Source organism: Syngnathus leptorhynchus, chromosome 6 (genome assembly GCF_054491065.1).
Source record: "Syngnathus leptorhynchus isolate UIUO chromosome 6, UIUO_Slep, whole genome shotgun sequence".
Lineage (NCBI taxonomy): Eukaryota > Metazoa > Chordata > Actinopteri > Syngnathiformes > Syngnathidae > Syngnathus > Syngnathus leptorhynchus.
This window is the reverse complement of record NC_141200.1, coordinates 9,980,590-10,000,718: the sequence shown is the minus strand read 5'-3', so window position 1 is coordinate 10,000,718 and position 20,129 is coordinate 9,980,590. Positions and strand designations below refer to the sequence as shown.

Here is a 20,129-nt window from a genome sequence, read left to right as displayed (position 1 = left end):
ATTTGGGCATACAATGAGAACAATGAGCTCGAGTCCATTACCAAGAAGCAATGAAGTCAATGTACCATAAAAGTCCTTGAATGTACTATAAGACGATGCATGCTTTACAGAAACATGTTGACACACAGTTTGCTCAGAATGCATTCTAACACACTACAGTAATCCCTCCTACTTCGCGGCTTCAACTATCGCGGCTTCGCTATATCGCGGGTTTTCAAAAATGCGGAAGTGAATTATTTTATCGCAGAAATTTCATCATTTCACGAGGTTTCGCGGCCACTTGAGTTTCTTCATTTTCCTTTAATAATGATAGCTTACGTTTAAAAGTGAAATGAATAAATTAAAGAGTCAGTACAGTATACTTTATCGTCACATGTGACTTCAGGGCGTTCTCGCTGTTGTATATTTTGGACTAACTCATGTTCCGTAGTGGGAAAACCCCGGATGTGGGAGGGGGAGCTTCGGGGACGTTCAGTGTCGCGATGTACGGCCAGTGAACTGACTGTGATGAAAGGAATAAAGCAGAAATGAATAAATGAAATTGAATGAATAATTGAAATGAATAAATTAAAGAGTCAGTACAGTATACTTTATCGTCACATGTGTCTTCAGGGCGTTCTCGCTGTTGTATATTTTGGACTAACTCATGTTCCGTAGTGGGAAAACCCCGGATGTGGGAGGGGGAGCTTCGGGGACGTTCAGTGTCGCGATGTATGGCCAGTGAACTGACTGTGATGAAAGGAATAAAGCAGTATCCATCACGTCGTTGTCCAAACCATGCTTGCTACATCAGAACCTGGAAAATAGTAAAGATATAACACTCTCCACCGGCGGTGGCCTTCATCTGGACATAGCAATACACTGTTAGTCTCGTCGCTAAGGCATGAATGCGGAGCGCACAGTCCATTGATATGAAAGTCCCCTAGCAGCGAGCTGGTTGATGTCAGCGATAAAAATAGAATATCTTCCAAGAATAGCTCAAAAAAATCTAGTTTCTATTTCGCGGAAATTCCCATTTCGCGGTTGGGTCTGGAACGTAACCCCCGCGAAGTAGGAGGGATCACTGTATACGTATAGGTAGTTCCAAATTGGAATGACTACTTACAGAATAAATTGTTCAGTGATACATTCATATTGAAACTACAATATGAGTAGACCGTATGCCAGAGGACAACTCAGAAAATGTTGCAGCAAATCAGTGATATCTCTGAATCATGACTAGGGTAATGCAATTTTTTTTTGTCCTCCTGAGCACTTAAAAATAAATGTAATTGAATACAATTTTGCTTTTTACTATTGTGTGGCTTTACACCTTTGTTAAATGAAGAGATTATTTAAATATTGTATTGCAGTTCATATGGTATACTAATTTGCTTATTTCGCCAATTTACGTGGTAAAAAGTTAATAGACCTAATTATTTTTCATGTACAACTATCATCTCTTGTATTTTCCCACTTGCTGTCAATTGGAAACAATGTCACATGTGCTCAGGGCTCAGGTAAGAACCAATCACAGCTCATGTGACGTTCACAAGCTGAGCCATGATTTGTCGTTTGATAGCAAGTGGCAGAATTCAAGCTATTCAATGTGCATGAAAAGTAATGAAGTTGTCAAATTAATTATGAATAAGTCAAATCCAGTTTAAACTGATAAGGGGTCACCAACTCTGGTCATTGTGGGTCCCCATTCTGCATAATTTAGATGCTTTTCTACTCCAAGACACCTGATTCAAACGGTCGGTATCACTATACGGCTTCTGCAGAGCTTGCTCATGAAGCTGAATCAAGGTGAGTTGGGGGAGAAAAATATCCAAAACATGCGGTATAGGGCCCTGGAGGACCGGAGTCCTGACCTTTGCACTGATGTTTCAACGACCTAACTAAATCGAGTTACCGCTTTATGTCTTTGGAGGTCACTGTTGCTCCAGAAACATTTTCATCCCGTCCCTTAATTATGAATTTTGCTGCAGACGAGAAAGAAAAAGCTCAGATTGTGAGCAATACTGCAATTTATATGATACGAATTATTTCCATCCAGGTCATATTTGAAACCTAAAGTAATAGTTAGAAGCTAAAATCATGCAATTTCTAGTTTGTATTTGAAAAACAAAAAGTCCTGATGACAATGAAGATAACAAAAACAACTGATAAGAAGCATGCACGTTATGACTATAATTATACAATGTAATCCATACAGCTTTTACAAGCTACCAAACAAAGCATACAGGTTAGAACCCTAAAGACATTCCGTGCTACGAATGACCTTGGAAACACTTCAGGTCTTCTCAGTAGCAGTAGGTTATCTCCACACAGACACAACGATATATTATGCCTGTAGTAAATTATTAATGTTCTTGGATCATGTTACCATCAGGCTTGGGTTTGAAAAACTATGTTGTAAAAGGCTTGATCATTTTCCGCCCAAATGACCAAGTGTTAAATGAAAATTAATTGGAAACAATTCGTGTCAATATATTTTAGCCTCGTAATTTGGGAATCATGCATATTTCAGCGTCAATGAGTAAATGCCTATATTTCTATGCGACTGAGATGTGTATCATGGGAAAAAACAATGCTGGTATCAGCGCATTTTTATTAATAAGCCTCACAGACGCGCTTTATTAGTGACTTTCTAGGATTCCTCCAATTAGAAATAGTTATTGTTTAACATCGCGTGGCGATTGGCTGTCACTTGGCTCCACGTCCCCGCCCCCAACTGTCATGCACTGCACTGGTCAAACGGTTTGACGGCTGGTGTACCGAGCTCTTACTCTTTTAACTTTGTATGATACCGTTGGACTCTTGATCCGTCCATACAATTTCATTTCTTGCGCATGGAGCGCGCGTATGTGCACTGGTCGATTCTCTCCACTTTTTCTTTTCGCTATGAAGCACAATTATGGCAAGCAGTAGCAAGTCTGCAGCAACGAGGACCCTGGAGGATTTGACTCTCGACTCGGGATATGGTGGAGCTGCCGACTCCTTCAGGTCTTCCAGTGCGTCGCTGTGCTGCTCGGAGGCACATGGGGGGAACTGCTGGCAACTAACGGACTCCATGCACAGTCGAAACAACAGCCTGGACACTGTCAACACGGTCCTGGTCGAAGACGCCGAGATCCTGGAGTGCACCGGCCAGTGCGCTAAACTACCCGAGCTTGAGGATGTGCCGTGGAGCCTCGGGGAGGTGGCGAGAGCTTTGCAGAGGGACGAGGGAATGAGCGTGCCGACCCCATCGCAGGACGTCCTGCTTCGGCTCTCCGCGCTGGTCAGCCGGGCCCTGGTGAGGGTCGCAAAGGAGGCCCAGCGCTTGAGTTTGCGCTATGCCAAATGCACCAAATATGAGATCCAAAGTGCCATAAAGATGGTTCTGTCGTGGGTTGTCTCCACGAACTGTATAGGCGCTGCCCTCGGTGCCTTGTCCCTGTACAACATGAGCACTGAGGAGGACAAGTTCGGCCGCGGCAAGTCCGTGCGCTGCGGGCTCGTCTTTAACGTGGGAAAATTCTTCAGGTGGATGGTCGATAGTAGGATCGCGGCCAGGATCCACGAGCACGCGGCCATCTATTTGGCGGCGTGCATGGAGAGCCTCTTCCGACAGATACACGAGCGAGTGCTCCGCAGTGCGCTGCTGGAGCGGGACAACAGTATCCCCAAGTTGAGCGTGGAGAGCTTGGAACAGGCCATCAGCAGTGATGCTGAGTTGTGGGGATCACTGCAGCACTGGCAACACCTCATCTGTGGGAAAAATGCGAGTGGTGAGTAACTGATCTTCCAATAAAACTCGTGCATTTTGAGTTTGATTGATAAGGTTTGATAGCCACGAAGACGTGGAGTCAAACCCTCAAAGGTTCAATGGGTTGAAGTGCTAAGTGAACCCTTAGCACTTGCAGATTTTAATGGGTTTTACAGTGGGTATAGGACTTTTCAACGTGACGTCACACCATTACAAGAAAGTAAACAAAGCCTTATGTAATTTGATTGTGTGGTGTCAGCAGAAAAGATGTGACGTTAAATAAATGGCTTTAAAGATTGAATTCTTACTAAAAACTTTATTCAGGTCCCACTAAATGTGGGTTGGAGGCTCTGAGTGGGTGTGTGAATAGATGTTTTCAAAAAGTCTCCCGCTGTTGAATATTTGGTATTCGGCAGGATTTTTTGGGGGTATTCGGCAGGATTTTTTTTTCTCTCCCAGGGGAGTGGGGGGTGGGGGGGTTTGAAGATACACGGGTTCGGGGGACTCTGAGAACATAATGTATAAATCACATTTTATAATGTAAAATTAAATGCTGCTAGATCTTAACCAGGGCTTCACGGATTTCAGGTGAGTATAGTGCAATCCCTGGTATTTGGGTATCCCACTGAAAAAATTGCGAGCACATCAAGGCACTGATGTTCATGTGTTACTTTATTTGGGAACATTCTATTTGGAAGTTGTTAGTGGTGTGTTATCGTCATGCATTGCATAGACAATTGTTGCTGTGGCAAGCTTGACTTGTTATTTCAACAGTACGAACTAAAGAAACGGGTAACCAAGGCAGAAAAGAATACTCAAGCATTTGTTTGGATTGAGGTGCTCAAATTACTTGAACACTAATCTGACATTTCACCACAACCGAATCCCTTCTTGTTCATGGAGAATGATTTTGGAGGTCTGACTATTCCATTGGTGCATTGTGACAAAAACAGTGACTTTTGCATATTACCATAGTCGCTCTGTTAATGTTCAAAATTCTTAAAAAGTGTAAGAGCCTCATTGTCTCACATATATTACTCTTGCAATTCTTGCAGATGTCATGCCCTGCAGCTTTTAATCTTGCCCAAATCAAAAGTAGTACATGACCACATGTACATGCTTTTTCTAACACTGACAATACGCCTTTTGTAGTTTCCACACTTACTTTCTGGTTTCACTTCCTGTTCTTGTTCTTTAAAAGTAATTGCATTCAGACTTTACTGCTGCATAACTGGCGATACATCACAGAGCACTCTAATACATGGTTGTTTGGCTTGATGGATGCTGGAAAACTGCTGCTGTAGCTCTTCTTGCAACAGGTTTACATAATGAAAGACCCCAGGGGACCTACAGTATGTGCTATCATCAGTTATGTAGAGCAGCGTGAATAAAAGTGGGGTTTTCACTGAGGGAGATAAACAGAGTGTAAAAAGAGAAAGTTGGAAAAGCTGACTGTATTGATGCAACACCAATGAAACTTGTTAGTTATACCAACTAGTCTGTTGACCATTTTGGTGAGAGGGTTTGTTTCAGTCCAGTCATGCAGGAGTTATGGAAATGTGCTTTCATTTGCAGTTTTTGCACAATGTTGGCTCTTCTGACTTCAACCTCCCACTGGAACACGCCCTTCAGTTGGATTGAGTGACAGAATATGCTGCAGTGTGTCAAAGCGTGTCATACAGCTATGACAATCTGTATGGTGTGGCATGATGGCGGTGAGAGGAGTGAAGTAATTGTCACCAGATTTTCTTTTTGTCTCACGCAATGCAAGCAATGTATTTTTTAGGTGTTACTTATTTGCCATCTCAATTTGAATGTAAATGCCTAATGGAGCTTTCCAATCGTTGCCAACGGATTCTAGCCGAATACTAATGCTGCTGTTAATTTTCCGCTATTACCCTTGCAACTACTTCCAGATACATGATGTCACATGCTTACCCTCTTACAATGTAAGCTTGTCACATTTGTGCCGCCACTTTGCGGGAAACTAGCTAATTACAAAGACTGAAGTGACGCACGCTGTATTACTACACTAACATGAGCTGCATTGCCCAATCAGACGGCAGATTTAGGAACATTCCTATACTGTGGAGTACAATTTTGGCAGTGGTGGGCTGAGTTCCATGAACTCCTTTGGCAAGAGTGCATTTCTTTTTTTTTTTTTTTTTTTACAACACAAAAACTGGCCAACTGCTGCACTTTATACTTGTTTTATTTTATTTTATATTTTTATATAGTATGTTATTTTTATTCAACCGCAATATCACTGCATTGTTGTAAGCCATATGCAACGGAATTTCGTTTTGTATTCACCCTGTGCAAACAAAATGACAATAAAGTTTGTCTAAGTCTAAAAAGTCCAAGGCAGGGCTACCACAAACAACATCACACGGTACTATGATCGTATTGTTTGGTATCAATATTGAGTCACATTGTGCATTCAGTCCATTTGGCATACACCAGGTCTCCAGCTGCATAAGAGGTGTGGCAAGTATTTAGCAGTGTATTACTCTTATGAGGAAGAGGTTTGGAAAGCTGATGTAATGCATACTGGAACACTGGCATGTTTGTGGTTCTTTAACAGTTTTACAGACAATTAAACATGACGTAGTATCCCAGATAGTTTGTGAGCTTCCAACTGGTGAAATCCTTACAAAATGTCGCTTATCCATGTTGTGGAACATTTTTATTGGCTGTATTTTGACATGAAAAATAGAAGTCTGATCGTGTGTGGCGGAATCAAGTTAAGCAAGAGACATTTTCTGCTGTATTGAAGTTGAGTGATGTATTTTGTCCTTTTCTAGTGACTTAAGAGTAATCCATCTATTTTATTTTGTACCGGTGTGGTTTTGAAGAGCTATGAATATTTTTGTTGGATTCACTCCATCAACACTTGTTTCCCCTACATTTATCACAAATTCAATAAGGCAGTTGTTGGACTGATTGGTTTTCTTTGTTCATATCCAGGTACCTCTGCAGTGAGTCATCATTTTTAAACGCGGAAATGCTTCATTCCGTAACCACAGCGACATTGTCCAAGTGACTTATATCCCACACACTCCCGTTGAACACAACAGACTCGGTCACCGTGACTTTCCATTCTAACTGCAAGTCAAATGACTGCATTAATGACGTGACGTGATTAATAAAATACAATTACCCAAGACTAAGACTTAAACTTTGTGACAAATTATATTAATTACTACTATAAATCCAATTTTTGCACATTTGAGGAAATTCTCATTTGTGCAGAAACTCAACTTTAAATTGTATGTATCCGGTGTTCAATCTAAAGGAACTATTAGATGGATTCATTTTATGCATCTAAGTTACTTGTGTTAATTGAACCAGGGAACCATATGTCTTCATCCAAAGACCCAAGACACAGAATGCTGACCTTTCATTTCAATGCCAGATTGTCTCAGCAGAAGAAATTCCTGCCAGACAATTGTGTTTTCGTCTCACGCCAGGTTGACAAGAGCTGGATCGGCTTAGTCATGGACCGCAAGGACATTGTTTTGGCCAGACATTTCTGCTCTCTCTTCTGTCCCTTCCTCCTGAAATGGTCTTGGTCTTCTCTCCCAAAGACAAAATCATGAAAGGGAGCAGTTCAATTGAACAAGACAAGGACAGTATACATATCGATGTGAGAGACGTTTTGGTAGATTTGTCTCTGTAGATGGTGACAGTCCAGTACCGTTGAATCACCTTACTCTGATTAATATTCTATTCAGTTGTAACAATGACTCTGGAGGCACCTGAAGGCCACAAGTCACGGTGTTGCTTGTCATGTGTAAGAAGCTAAATTATTGAGTCTCTCTGAAAGGGCTGAAAGGATGGCATTGTATGTGGGAGATAGGTGATGTTGTAAGCCCCCTCCTGTTTATAGATGCTTTCTCAACCATAACGTCGTGTAGATGGCCTCTCTCACCTGTCTTTGAAACCATCTTTTCTGTCTAGAATGTGATGTTTGTCCTCAAAATAATGCTCTTTCTCTCTGAGTTGCAGGTACAAATTTACATATATTTAGTCTTGATCTGATGAGTAAGCTCATCTGTGCTGTGACTTGTGACGTGCTTGCTCAGTGGTTGCATGAGTAAATAACACATTTCTTTAAAGGACCTTGTGTTAATGTTTTTACACACTAATTATCAACAAAACAATGACAAGGTAAGAAAGAAGAAAACAAATAACATGCAATACTTTATATCAATACATCTTGTATTTTCAAATGATCCATTCTGCAACATTCCTTGGAAATGACAATGTCCAATCAATTGTAACCTATTTCTAAATTTGTGACTTTATGATATATCTGATTCAACATTTAGGGTTCTTAAACGACTGATTGTGAATAATAAGGGCAGCCTGTTCCAAAGTGTGCCATCAAAAATAGAAAGTTGGAAATTCCCTGTAATTATTGGTGGTACATTACTTAGCATATTTGCATGGAGGTAAGTACAATACATTATTATTTATATAGTGATTCCTTTTATGGAAAGTGTGTGTGGGGAGGTAGTTCCAATGTAATGAACAAGCCTCAACAAAAACTTTATATCTGCCTTGTCTGTTCCCACCTGCTGCATCTGTTTTGAAGTGGCTCATCTAGCATATGGTGAGCCTCCTACACACTCTCTCTCTCTCTCTCTTGCTCTCTTGCACTCTCTCTCGCTCACACACACACGAACGCACACATGCACACGCATGCCATGCAGTTGCATCAAGATGTCAAAGGCTCAATATCTGACTCAGTTGCAAGGTGGGTGTAGGGTTTCCCTTCTCCGGTGGCGGTACCCTGTCAGAACAGGAAACGATTACATATAGAACAGCTCAAAAGGAGCGTGTAGTTATATCTATGATTGTTTTATACCTGCTTACATGTGCTGAACTAGCACTGGTACAGTATATCGTTTTTTCTTTTTCATTGCCAAGGCCCTCTGCGATAACATCCAATCGTAACAAAGGTAAAAAAAAAGGAATCACACTGGCAATGTGGCTCCAATGATCACCTGCAAGCCATTATCCTTCTGTATTCAGTATTGAGGGGGTTACTTTGCATATTGAAAGGAAATGACCTTAAATGCCGAGATGCCCACCGTGGTGCAGAGCCATTTGCTAAATTCCCAAACATGTTAAATGAGGCTTGCAGCTGCACGAAAATCAAGATGTACTACTTTGTACGCTCAAGCGCATCTGTGCTGTCTACGAATATAGAACCCCATGGCTCAAATTGTTTTTTTTTGTGCATCATTCACTTAAAAATCTCTTAATAGTGAATTCTTTGAAAAAAAATCAACATTTTTAACGACGTAATTTGCTTGACAGTTTCTGTGATTACTGTAGCAGATGGAGTTGAACTAATTTGCTTTGAGCTGTTGTGTTAGTCCATCAGGGCCTTGACATTAAAGGTCTCACTAACTTTATTTCTAAGTCTTTTGTTCCTTAATCAATAGTTGTTATTGCTCTGTGAACTTGGTGTGGGAGGGACTGACAGGAATGAACAGGACATGCAATAACACCACTCTACTGAGTGAGATCTAATGGGCCATAACTCGGGGGAAACCCTTACACAGCAGCCCCAGGGTCTTTGGAATTGCGGGCAGCGACGGGCATGAAGCAGTACACACAGGCAAGGATGCACACTTTCTGAGTCACACATTCTCTAACTCAGGAGCTATTTAGGAATTATATTCTAACTGTAGGATAAAGGTGCAAATGTGTAATGCTGAAGTTACTTGCATGGGATTGGGTATATTAGAATTTTCATTTTACTTTCTGCAACCCGTGTTTCACTGTAGTTTTACTTACTGTCATGTCTACGGACAAAAAGTTTGACATGTTTAACAGTTGGAGTTACACTTTTTTATTGCACTTACACTTCTTGAGATTGTGACCTTACCCAAAGACTCTTTGCTGGCTTTTTAATTGTTGAGAAGACCTTTTCTCACTGGTCTAACTCGTGCTTTTTTTTTTTGGCCAAGGTACCTTACAATTCACAGAGGAGTTGTTAAAAATCTAAATGTTTAAGGCCTACAGACTTATTTCTCTTACTCTTGGGTTGAATTGTCTCATAATTAATTGCAAATGTCTCTCTCCCATCTTATATTTTTTGAAAAATAAAACACTTGTTACTTGCTCATGCATGAGTATGTGGTTACTTAAAGTGGCAATATATGTTTTGATGAGGCTTTTCTGTCATTTTTCTGAATTTGTCTTGTTTTTAAGCATAACCTTTTACACTGATATGAAATGCACTCCATAATAGCTTGAATAATGTCAACAAAGTAAGGGTGCACTCATTGCTTTAAAATCACTCTGCAAAAATAGATTGGTTTCCTGGTTACTGTTAATAGGAAAACCAAAATGTATTCGAGCATTGCGGCGTTTGTTTGAATTCATCAGGATATGAACTAAATATTTTGCAATTATTTTAAGTTTTGGTACAAATGCATTGTTTAGGAAGGTGTCAGAACTTCTATTATCGCCTTTTTATTTGATAATTTAACCATGAATAATGTCAACAAAGTAAGGGTGCACTCATTGCTTTAAAATCACTCTGCAAAAATAGATTGGTTTCCTGATTACTGTTAATAGGAAAACCAAAATTTATTCGAGCATTGCGGCGTTTGTTTGAATTCATCAGGATATGAACTAAATATTTTGCAATTACAGTAATCCCTCCTACTTCGCGGCTTCAACTATCGCGGCTTCGCTGTATCGCGGGTTTTCAAAAATAAATTAATAATTTTATCGCAGAAATTTCATCATTTCACGAGGTTTCGCGGCCACTTGAGTTTCTTCATTTTCCTTTAATAATGATAGCTTATGTTTAAAAGTCGTTTTCTTGTTTTGAAATGAATAAATTAAAGAGTCAGTACAGTATACTTTATCGTCACATGTGACTTCAGGGCGTTCTCTCTGTTGTATATTTTGGACTAACTCATGTTCCGTAGTGGGAAAACCCCGGATGTGGGAGGGGGAGCTTCGGGGACGTTCAGTGTTGCGATGTACGGCCAGTGAACTGACTGTGATGAAAGGAATAAAGCAGTATCCATCACGTCGTTGTCCGAACCATGCTTGCTACATCAGAACCTGGAAAATAGTAAAGATATAACACTCTCCACCGGCGGTGGCCTTCATCTGGACATAGCAATACACTGTTAGTCTCGTCGCTAAGGCATGAATGCGGAGCGCACAGTCCATTGATATGAAAGTCCCCTAGCAGCGAGCTGGTTGATGTCAGCGATAAAAATAGAATATCTTCCAAGAATAGCTCAAAAAAATCTAGTTTCTATTTCGCGGAGATTCCCATTTCGCGGGTGGGTCTGGAACGTAACCCCCGCGAAGTAGGAGGGATTACTGTATTTTAAGTTTTGGTACAAATGCATTGTTTAGGAAGGTGTCAGAACTTCTATTATCGCCTTTTTATTTGATAATTTAACCATGAATAATGTCAACAAAGTAAGGGTGCACTCATTGCTTTAAAATCACTCTGCAAAAATAGATTGGTTTCCTGGTTACTGTTAATAGGAAAACCAAAATGTATTCGAGCATTGCGGCGTTTGTTTGAATTCATCAGGATATGAACTAAATATTTTGCAATTATTTTAAGTTTTGGTACAAATGCATTGTTTAGGAAGGTGTCAGAACTTCTATTATCGCCTTTTTATTTGATAATTTAACCATGAATAATGTCAACAAAGTAAGGGTGCACTCATTGCTTTAAAATCACTCTGCAAAAATAGATTGGTTTCCTGGTTACTGTTAATAGGAAAACCAAAATGTATTCGAGCATTGCGGCGTTTGTTTGAATTCATCAGGATATGAACTAAATATTTTGCAATTATTTTAAGTTTTGGTACAAATGCATTGTTTAGGAAGGTGTCAGAACTTCTATTATCGCCTTTTTATTTGATAATTTAACCATGAATAATGTCAACAAAGTAAGGGTGCACTCATTGCTTTAAAATCACTCTGCAAAAATAGATTGGTTTCCTGGTTACTGTTAATAGGAAAACCAAAATGTATTTGAGCATTGCGGCGTTTGTTTGAATTCATCAGGATATGAACTAAATATTTTGCAATTATTTTAAGTTTTGGTACAAATGCATTGTTTAGGAAGGTGTCAGAACTTCTATTATCGCCTTTTTATTTGATAATTTAACCATGACCTCAAATAAAATTCAGGACATTAGAGGTCAAGCTCTGTATGTATGGGATTTTTTTTTTTTTATCGATTTCCTTCATTGAATATATTTTTTTTCTTCCCAAGTGCATAGGAGACTCTTTTTTTTTAATAGTCTGCAAAACTTATTCCGAGAGATTCAAATTATTGGGAATTCGGTATTGGACTTGTTTGTGTCAGTGTTGCCATTAACACTCGTTACAAGAAAAGAATAGTTTGACATTGCATTGTAACAGTTAATAATGTTAGATAATTGCCCATTGTACCTTTCAAATCCCACTTACTGCCAGAAATAACTATTGAATTTATTCACTTAGCTGTTGGGCTGAAAATGTATGGGGATTATTGACTGCAGGGATCTGCACTTTTATTTCAGTCCTTTCAATGCCATTGAGGTTTTCCTCGACACATGACAATTCAGCTGTAGGCTATAAATATGGAGCAGATTTAGTGCAGAAATAAACAACCTCTTTTGGCAAACCAGTCCTCCTATTGAATAATTATAGGCTCAGACATTGACTGGAAGACATCATTATCCTTGAAAATAAAGACATCAGCGAGCCCCCTTACAGTCCCTATTGTCATCATTGAATTCCATCCAGCTTTGTGGTTTGGAATTAAGCCAAAATGGAATGCCCACAAAATGTAACAGAAATTCCAGCATGAAAAATATCCCAACATTTGATCACATCCTACATTGTTCACAGTGCTCAACTAGTGAACTATTTAAATTGTTATATATTTCTCTATCTTTCAGTTGCCATCTTGATGTCTTCTGCTTATATCCTTTATTGGCAGTGATAACTAATGATGACAACAGCAGTAAGATTGGTAATAAATCTAGTTTGTAAAGGGGGGTTATGATGTAAAGAAAATGGATGGATGACACATCTCTTTTATTAAACAAACCTTCTCAGAACTGTGATTTTTTCTTTTATTTTTTTAATCTGACACAGTCTTTGTTACTCTTTCTGCAGAGGTTATCCATAAGGTGTGTTTTCTCTTTGTCTCAGTTACACTCAGGTTGTTTTTTCCTTTTGGTCAAAGGTACATTCCAGTTTTTTAAACGTAGTTTAGGCTGAGACTTGAAGTGTAAATATGAGTTTTACCATTGTAGCCGAATTTTAAAAAGTGAGCGGCTCCAAAAAGAAACAAGGGGAAAAAAACAAGTATGTACTTACTGCTTTTATTGTGCATGGGTTACTTGAAATGACAAACCCAGCACACCTCAACCATAATGGTCTGCTCACCAGCAATCATGCTTCCGATAGAGCCTAAAACTAAAATCTCTAAAATGTATGTATTTATTTATTTATTTATTTATTGAGATCTGTGCTTGATATCTCTAGCTTTTATACATTTTTGAGAAGTAAGCTTAGTGAGCATCTGGAAAGCACAAATGAGCACGGGCAAAGGTCCCCCAATCAAATAATTTGAAAAGAAGAAGCCAATTGAGACTCGGAGAGCTCTAAGAAACTGCAAATTAGCTTGCACAAGTGATTATTTTTGTCTTGAGAGAGATCTCATTACCTCCACTGAGACTTCACAGTGCTGACCTTCAAACACGTGTGAGTTCATGTACGTATCTCGTGGATATATGCACATATATAAATTGCTGCGAAGAGGTTATAGCACTTCAAAGTGCAAATCCAGGACCATAGATATTTAACAAGATGATTTTAGTAATGGAAGACCACCTTTCAGTTGTTTTCACCTGGACAATAGCAGTGTACTTTCCTTTCTAATTGTGCAGACCTTACTCATCATTTGTGATCCCAACATAGATCAGCAGAATTGCTCAGACCACTTACTGCTAGCCAGAATGCACCGAGCACAAACCTTCCTACACTAAAAAATTGGCATTATGTTGTTGAGCCCTGAACTAAGCTGTTTAAAGCGTCACACATTAGTAACAAGAACAGTGCATACTACTAAGGAACTCTTCCCCAAATCATAGCAATTGCGATTTTCTTGCAGTGAGTCTCCACTGCAGTTTTCATTTCACTTCAGCGGAATCGTGAATGTTGAGAAGGTAATAGTTCTATTGGGCCTAAAATGGTGGATACTGTGAGGCGGCAAACAGTATAGACGGATATAAGTGCCCACAGAGACTAATCACCTCCAGGTCAGTCTTTAATCTGTGAAGAGAGTGCTGGGGGAACGCTATGTGAGAGAGAGTTGTCAAGAAAAGTGACTAATAGGAAGACCTCGAGAACATCACCTTGCTGTCTGGCAGCATCGTGTGTTTGACGTCATCTCAAGTTCTGCATTGCCTGCTCGCTAGTTGAGTCCAAGTATTCCACCATTTGCTTTGAAATAGTTGAGCTCCATCTGAGTGAGTTTGTGCAACCCTCGTCTGAATTTAGCATGTGGTATAGATTACAACATGAGGAGGTATGGTATATAGGTTCATGGCAATTTTTATTGCTAACATATGCTGCATGCCTACTGCCTGCCTCTATTTTTTTTATGTGGGTCCAAAACTGGCATAAAAAAAAAAAAAACACAGTATGAAAAGGTGCAGATGAAGATTTAAAGGCATGTTTTGCCTTCACTTTAAAAAAAATACCTGAAACCTGGAAGCGGAATATGACTTTAGATACATCATTAAAAGTGTCGATTTTCTCAGAAATCAACATGATAGCTACAACTCGGTTACATAATCACTGATTTATTAAACAGACTGTAAGAGGGCTCCGTGCCTCAAAAGGAAGAGGTGAGAGTTGCCCTAATCACAGATCCTCTGCGGGTACATCTACCAGTGATATTAGAACGGTGTTATACCTCTGATTTATATGATCTAAGAGATGAAAAATGCTCTTGCATGTTAAAACCACTGGGTGGGAGGACAGGCAGATTTTTCCCTTTATGTTGTTACATTTTATTGTGGCAACCAAAAGACAGGACAAGGCAAGTTGTTTCTTATAATATTTGCATATGTATTACTAAAGTGTTAAAATAATATTTTCTTTAAAGGAATATGATTTTCTATGCTAAATTCCTTGGTGTGTTTTTTCCAGTTTAAATGCACTTTGTAAAAACATATTTGCAAAGCAAAAATATGAACCCTGAATGTTTGCTGCATAAAAAAACACATTAAACTTTCATCAATAGTCCATCTAACATTTACTGTAGCTTCCTGGCATCCCATCGTGATCACAAAGTTACATTAACTGAATTTTAAATTTGAGAAACATCAGCAAAAACAGTGAAGCAGACATCTAACTAATAACTGCAATTTGCTGTACATCTTTTCTTTTTTTTTTTTTCTTTTGCTTGGCAGAAGTAATGGAATGTCATTAGCCGTTCGTTCTTATTCAGACCTTCCACTCGGACTGCTATTAAGCTTTTAACTGCTCCTCTCAGCAAAGACAAGCGATAAAATTAATAGCCTCCCCAAAGGTTTCCTTACGTTTCCGAAGCACCACTTTTGTAAGGCCTGTTTTATGATGATTGACGATGACTTGCGACTCCTTGATTGCAGCTTTGTAGTGTTGGGACTGTCATCTATAACAAAAATGAATAGGAGCGGCACTGAGATAAAGCCGCTGTCCTTTGCCCTCTCCCACCACGCAGATAGCAATAACAGAGGCAGAGTTCCTCGGGGCTGGTGAGTGATGTTGACCAAAGTGTAACCCCCCCCGAAGGGGCCAAAAAAAAAGATAATCACATAGACATCACCGTGTCTGTGTCAGGCAAACTGAGGGCAATGATGAGTAATCAGGTGCCTCTGGAAATGACTTAATCCATAGAGGCGATGAGTCGACATTTCATTGAGGGCTTTACACACGCTCTTTATGCTGATCTTCATTGCTCCTTCTCGACCTGTCACGAAACGAAGCAATGGAATTTTAAGCGATTGAATTCCTAATTGATGAAACGATACGGTCATATTGCACCTTTCTATACCCTATTTGGCTATATATGGGATTTCATAAAGTCCAGAATGTTGCACTGATGAAAGGACGGCACCTTGTCTTCATGAGACTCGACACTTCATAAAGTGAGATCAGCCACAGAGATAGGGAGCCACTGCAGGCTTTGATTTTCCTCTGCGGATGAAGATTGCCACTCAATTTGAAACAGATTCAAGTCATTTGCGTTTTCGTTATAGCAGGATGAAAGTTGACCTGCTCTGCGTCATTTGTTTCCAAGGTAAGGAATATTGCATTTCTGATTTATCTGGAAACAAATTCACCAAGATACATACTTAGATGAGACTTAGAGAAGGTTAAGAGGGAAGGGGAACGTATTGCTTGACAGAAAGGAATGAAATCAAAGTTGTGAAACCTTGGTGTGTGTGTGTGTTTGCATATTGTATAATCCAGATTTGCGCATTTAACTTGTCACCCTGTGACACCCTTAGCGGGAAAATGACTAACGTAACCTTCTTGCAATGTTAAGAAGGTCACACCATTGAGTTATGACAAGGGGTATTAGTATTTAGTTGACAAAATATTAAAATTCAAATGGAGTGTACGGTTAGTTCAGTTCGATAGGCTCTCTTGGTGCGGAATGATGAGGGTATTGACCACATAAGATAGAAAAACATGAGTAATGCTTGCATTGATGTACACGGGTTTATAATTTAACACCACAACTTCTATATGAATGTATTCGGTGAGGTACAAAATACAAATTTATTTTTAGGATTCTGTCTGCACTACTTGCACAGATTCAGTGGAAAATAAATCCTCATTAAAGCACCAAAAGAAACTCAGTCTATGCCTTTCTCAAAAGTATTAGAGTACGTAATGAATTGCAGGAACTTGTGCTCCACTTTGTTGAACGTGCCAGCCAACAAAGCTTATGTTGTTTTACTCTGAGGGAAAACCCAGCAGATAATCTTTTTTTGGGGTCTGGAATATCTGGAACATTGGATGGTAGGAAAGCTTAACTAGAAACTATAGCTGTGCCGTGAGAGTTGCCTGGGAAGTTACTCAATTAATAAGCTGTAACTTTGCTTTTAATTTGCCTATGGATGGCACAGAATTTTCTCTTAAGTGTATTATATATCATCTCTGGTGTGCAACTTTCAGACTCAGCCCTCTAATTAATTTTCTTAAAGAAATTAAATTATCATTGTGTCCTCTAACAGCAACAACGCTTTGCAGCTACCCTATCTATTGGCCGCAGGAGACAATGGTCATTAATAATCATTAACTGCATTGTCAGAACATGACAGACTATTCACTGAGGACTTAGCTGATGAAAAGTGTCTTATGACACAAAACAGAGTTCCACCCTTAGCCTGTTTTAATGAGAATGCAAGCTGAAAATGAGAAAACCCTCAAACTTGGGGGTTGTGGTCACGCTGCTTTGGGGGATTTTTCAGCTTTTATTGACATGAAGGTTCATATTCACAGAGAGAAATTTCGATGAGGACAAAATTCCCTGATGCAATGGGTGAGCTGTATTTCTCTCTGTTTTGTTTTGTGATAGCATCTGCTCTTGCTCCCTGCAAGAGTTTCATTTTGTGTTTGTGTTTTTGGCTATTTGACCTGTTCAATAAACACCTAAAAAAGTGGTGCTAACTTTTCCCTCTTTTTTCTTTTCTTACTTTACCCGAGTCGGCATACTGTATAGAAGTTGGTTTCTAATTCATGTTTCAGCTCATTGAAAAACCTTTAAGAAAAATTCCAAGTCAAGATACGGCTGTATATGGATTTGCCTTTGTACCCCATCAGAGTGAATTTGAAATAATATGCGACGGATACAGTTTTAGATATAGGCATGGATTATTTCTACTTCTATGTACTTTGAAACAAAGATGCCTTCAGAACCACTGTTTTGGTCTTACTGGACCCCATTGTTGCAATTGACACAGTTGAGCACAATATTCTGATTGAGCGGTTCCAATCTTTTTGTTGTTGTTTTTACAAGATTGACAGTTCATTATTGCAGTTGGAGATTATGACTGAGCCAGGAAAAAAACACACTTGTGCAGACAACACAGCTTTGCATCTAGGTGTCATCACACAACCTTACTTTTTCAAACCGAGTGTTAAAGAATGGATGAGTCCCCAACTCAATGCAGAAATGAAAGATGTTGTTTTTGCCCTGAATCTGAAAGGCCAAAAGTAAATCCTCAGTCATTTGTTGGCCACGCATCAATTTAGAAATCATGTTTTAATTATCGAATCAGAACGGATTTTTAAGAGATACCTAAAAGATGTGACTAAAACCAACTAGCTAAACAACACTTGTAAAGGCAGCACTTTATGGACCATCACACTGTGCATCCAACAAATTCAGTGCAGCTCTGCTTACCTTTTGGCTTTGCTTAGATAGCAGGTGCATCACACCATGTGAGTGTTTCTGCATGACTGTCCTCTGCATGACCGTGATACACAAAATATAATCTGGCGGACAGACTGTAGCAGTCAATTGAAAATGGCTCGAGAAACTTGGTGTGGGTGGCGGCACTTATGTAAATTATCCTCACTCAAATGTAACAGTAGGGATGAAAGGAAGAACTGCTCACTGAGACTCACAGATACTTTTTCAGAACTACATAGATAACAAAATACTTAATATAATTTTACTTTCATTTTACAATTGATGAGTGAGCAGGCACTCCCGAGACCCAGCTTCGGTATTTACAAGCCATTGAATGCAATTTTACTCAACATGTCCCCTTTAACCTTTGAGGCATCAAAATGGTTATTCACAATTTCGGAGTTACAACCACTGCATGCGGAATACATCAATTTTTCAGGGCCTTGTAAGTATTTGGATATTATTATTTAAAATTAGTGAGAGGACAGCTACACTTTTTAAACTGCATATTTTGCCATCTCCACAAATTGTGTTCATATTATTTTATTGAAACGGTTAGGTAAATGAAATGCAGTATATTATTTGGAAAAACAATTTCAGCTATGGACAATTTCAGCTCACCGATGACTGATGGAGTAGTACGTATTATGAATCATTTGATAGCAGCTCAGTCCAAGTGTTTGAATTATCTTCTTCCACCTGTTGTGTTCTGTGGGTGTCAGATTCCTGGAGGGATGGAGATTAACGTGTCATGCCGTGTGTCTGATCCTTTCCCCAGCGTGCACTCGTCCTACTTTGTTGCGTTTTGATTGCAGTCACATCTCAAATGAATGCACTCTGCCTGTTATGATACACTACGTATAACTTAAGCGGCATAAATCAAGTGTTCTTAGTGCGTTCTAAGTGTTTTTAGTGTCCAAAGCGCTTTACAATGCCTCACATTTACCCATTCACACACACGTTCATACACCAATGGGAAAGATTAAATGTTTGTGCTCGCTTGCTCAAAACAAACAGAATAAAATCATTGAAGAATGGTGCCATGACTAGTAGCAACGTGACATGGGCCATGTTAGCGTGGTGCTGCCAGAACTGGCATTGGTCCTGTATATTTATGTGATAATACAATAAGTTTCAATGATTATTTCATATTTAATGTATTTATCTTGTGTTATTTAAGCCTTTAAGCAAATTAAGACAAATACTTGTGTGTTATTGTTTTTGTGTCAGTTTTTTTCCAGTTTAAACTGATCTGAATATTTCAAGGATTTAACCTGACGTACCAAAATAATGTGGACAACACGGTTAAAAAAAAAATTAAAAAGAAAAAAAAAAAGAAAGTCAGTGATTGATTGATTTTAGTGGCTAAAACTATAAATATTAAGCGTAAAAAAAAAAAAAAAAAAAATGGAATTCACCACGGGACCAGTCATATGTTAGAACTGACAGGTTTTGCAAGCAAGCATGACTCACCACATGCCCCCCTGTACACCTTTGTCAAACTGAATGTGCAGATCCCCGCAGACCTTCACATTCCATTGCTATGTCCTCGAGGCAAACAAACAAAAAAAACAACAACTTGGTATTCCTTCAATTATATTTCAATTATCCGAGTGGTCGATTTCATTTATCTACTAATTTATTTTGCCACTTCCATTAACAAAGCACAAAACCCTTTTTTTTTTTTTAAATACAGAAAATAACAAAACGCGTCCACCTCCTCCTAGTTCCTCCTAATGTAATGGCCAGCCCAACTGCTTCCTCTTTGAAGTCATCACAATAGAAAGAAAAAAAAGAATGCTGTGCTACTGTACTAGTTCTCTTTGCTTATAGTTAATGTCAATGATAATGTTGTAATATTGTTATAGTTTTGACCAATGCATGAGCTTTAGCTAAGTTACGTCTGACACGTCTAACTCAAGTATTGATGTG

At 39.1% G+C, this 20,129-nt stretch overlaps 1 protein-coding gene across 1 annotated transcript in view; it reads left to right on the top strand.

The window, feature by feature from the left end:
* The first annotated feature begins 2,697 nt into the window (after positions 1-2,697).
* abtb3b (ankyrin repeat and BTB domain containing 3b) overlaps positions 2,698-20,129 on the top strand; it is a 57,305-nt gene continuing 39,873 nt past the window's right edge. Inside the window, exon 1 of the mRNA XM_085913558.1 lies at positions 2,698-3,755. Within this exon, the coding sequence (XP_085769684.1) occupies positions 2,900-3,755 (856 nt within the window). The 5' untranslated portion in view covers positions 2,698-2,899. The remainder of the gene's footprint in view (positions 3,756-20,129) is intronic.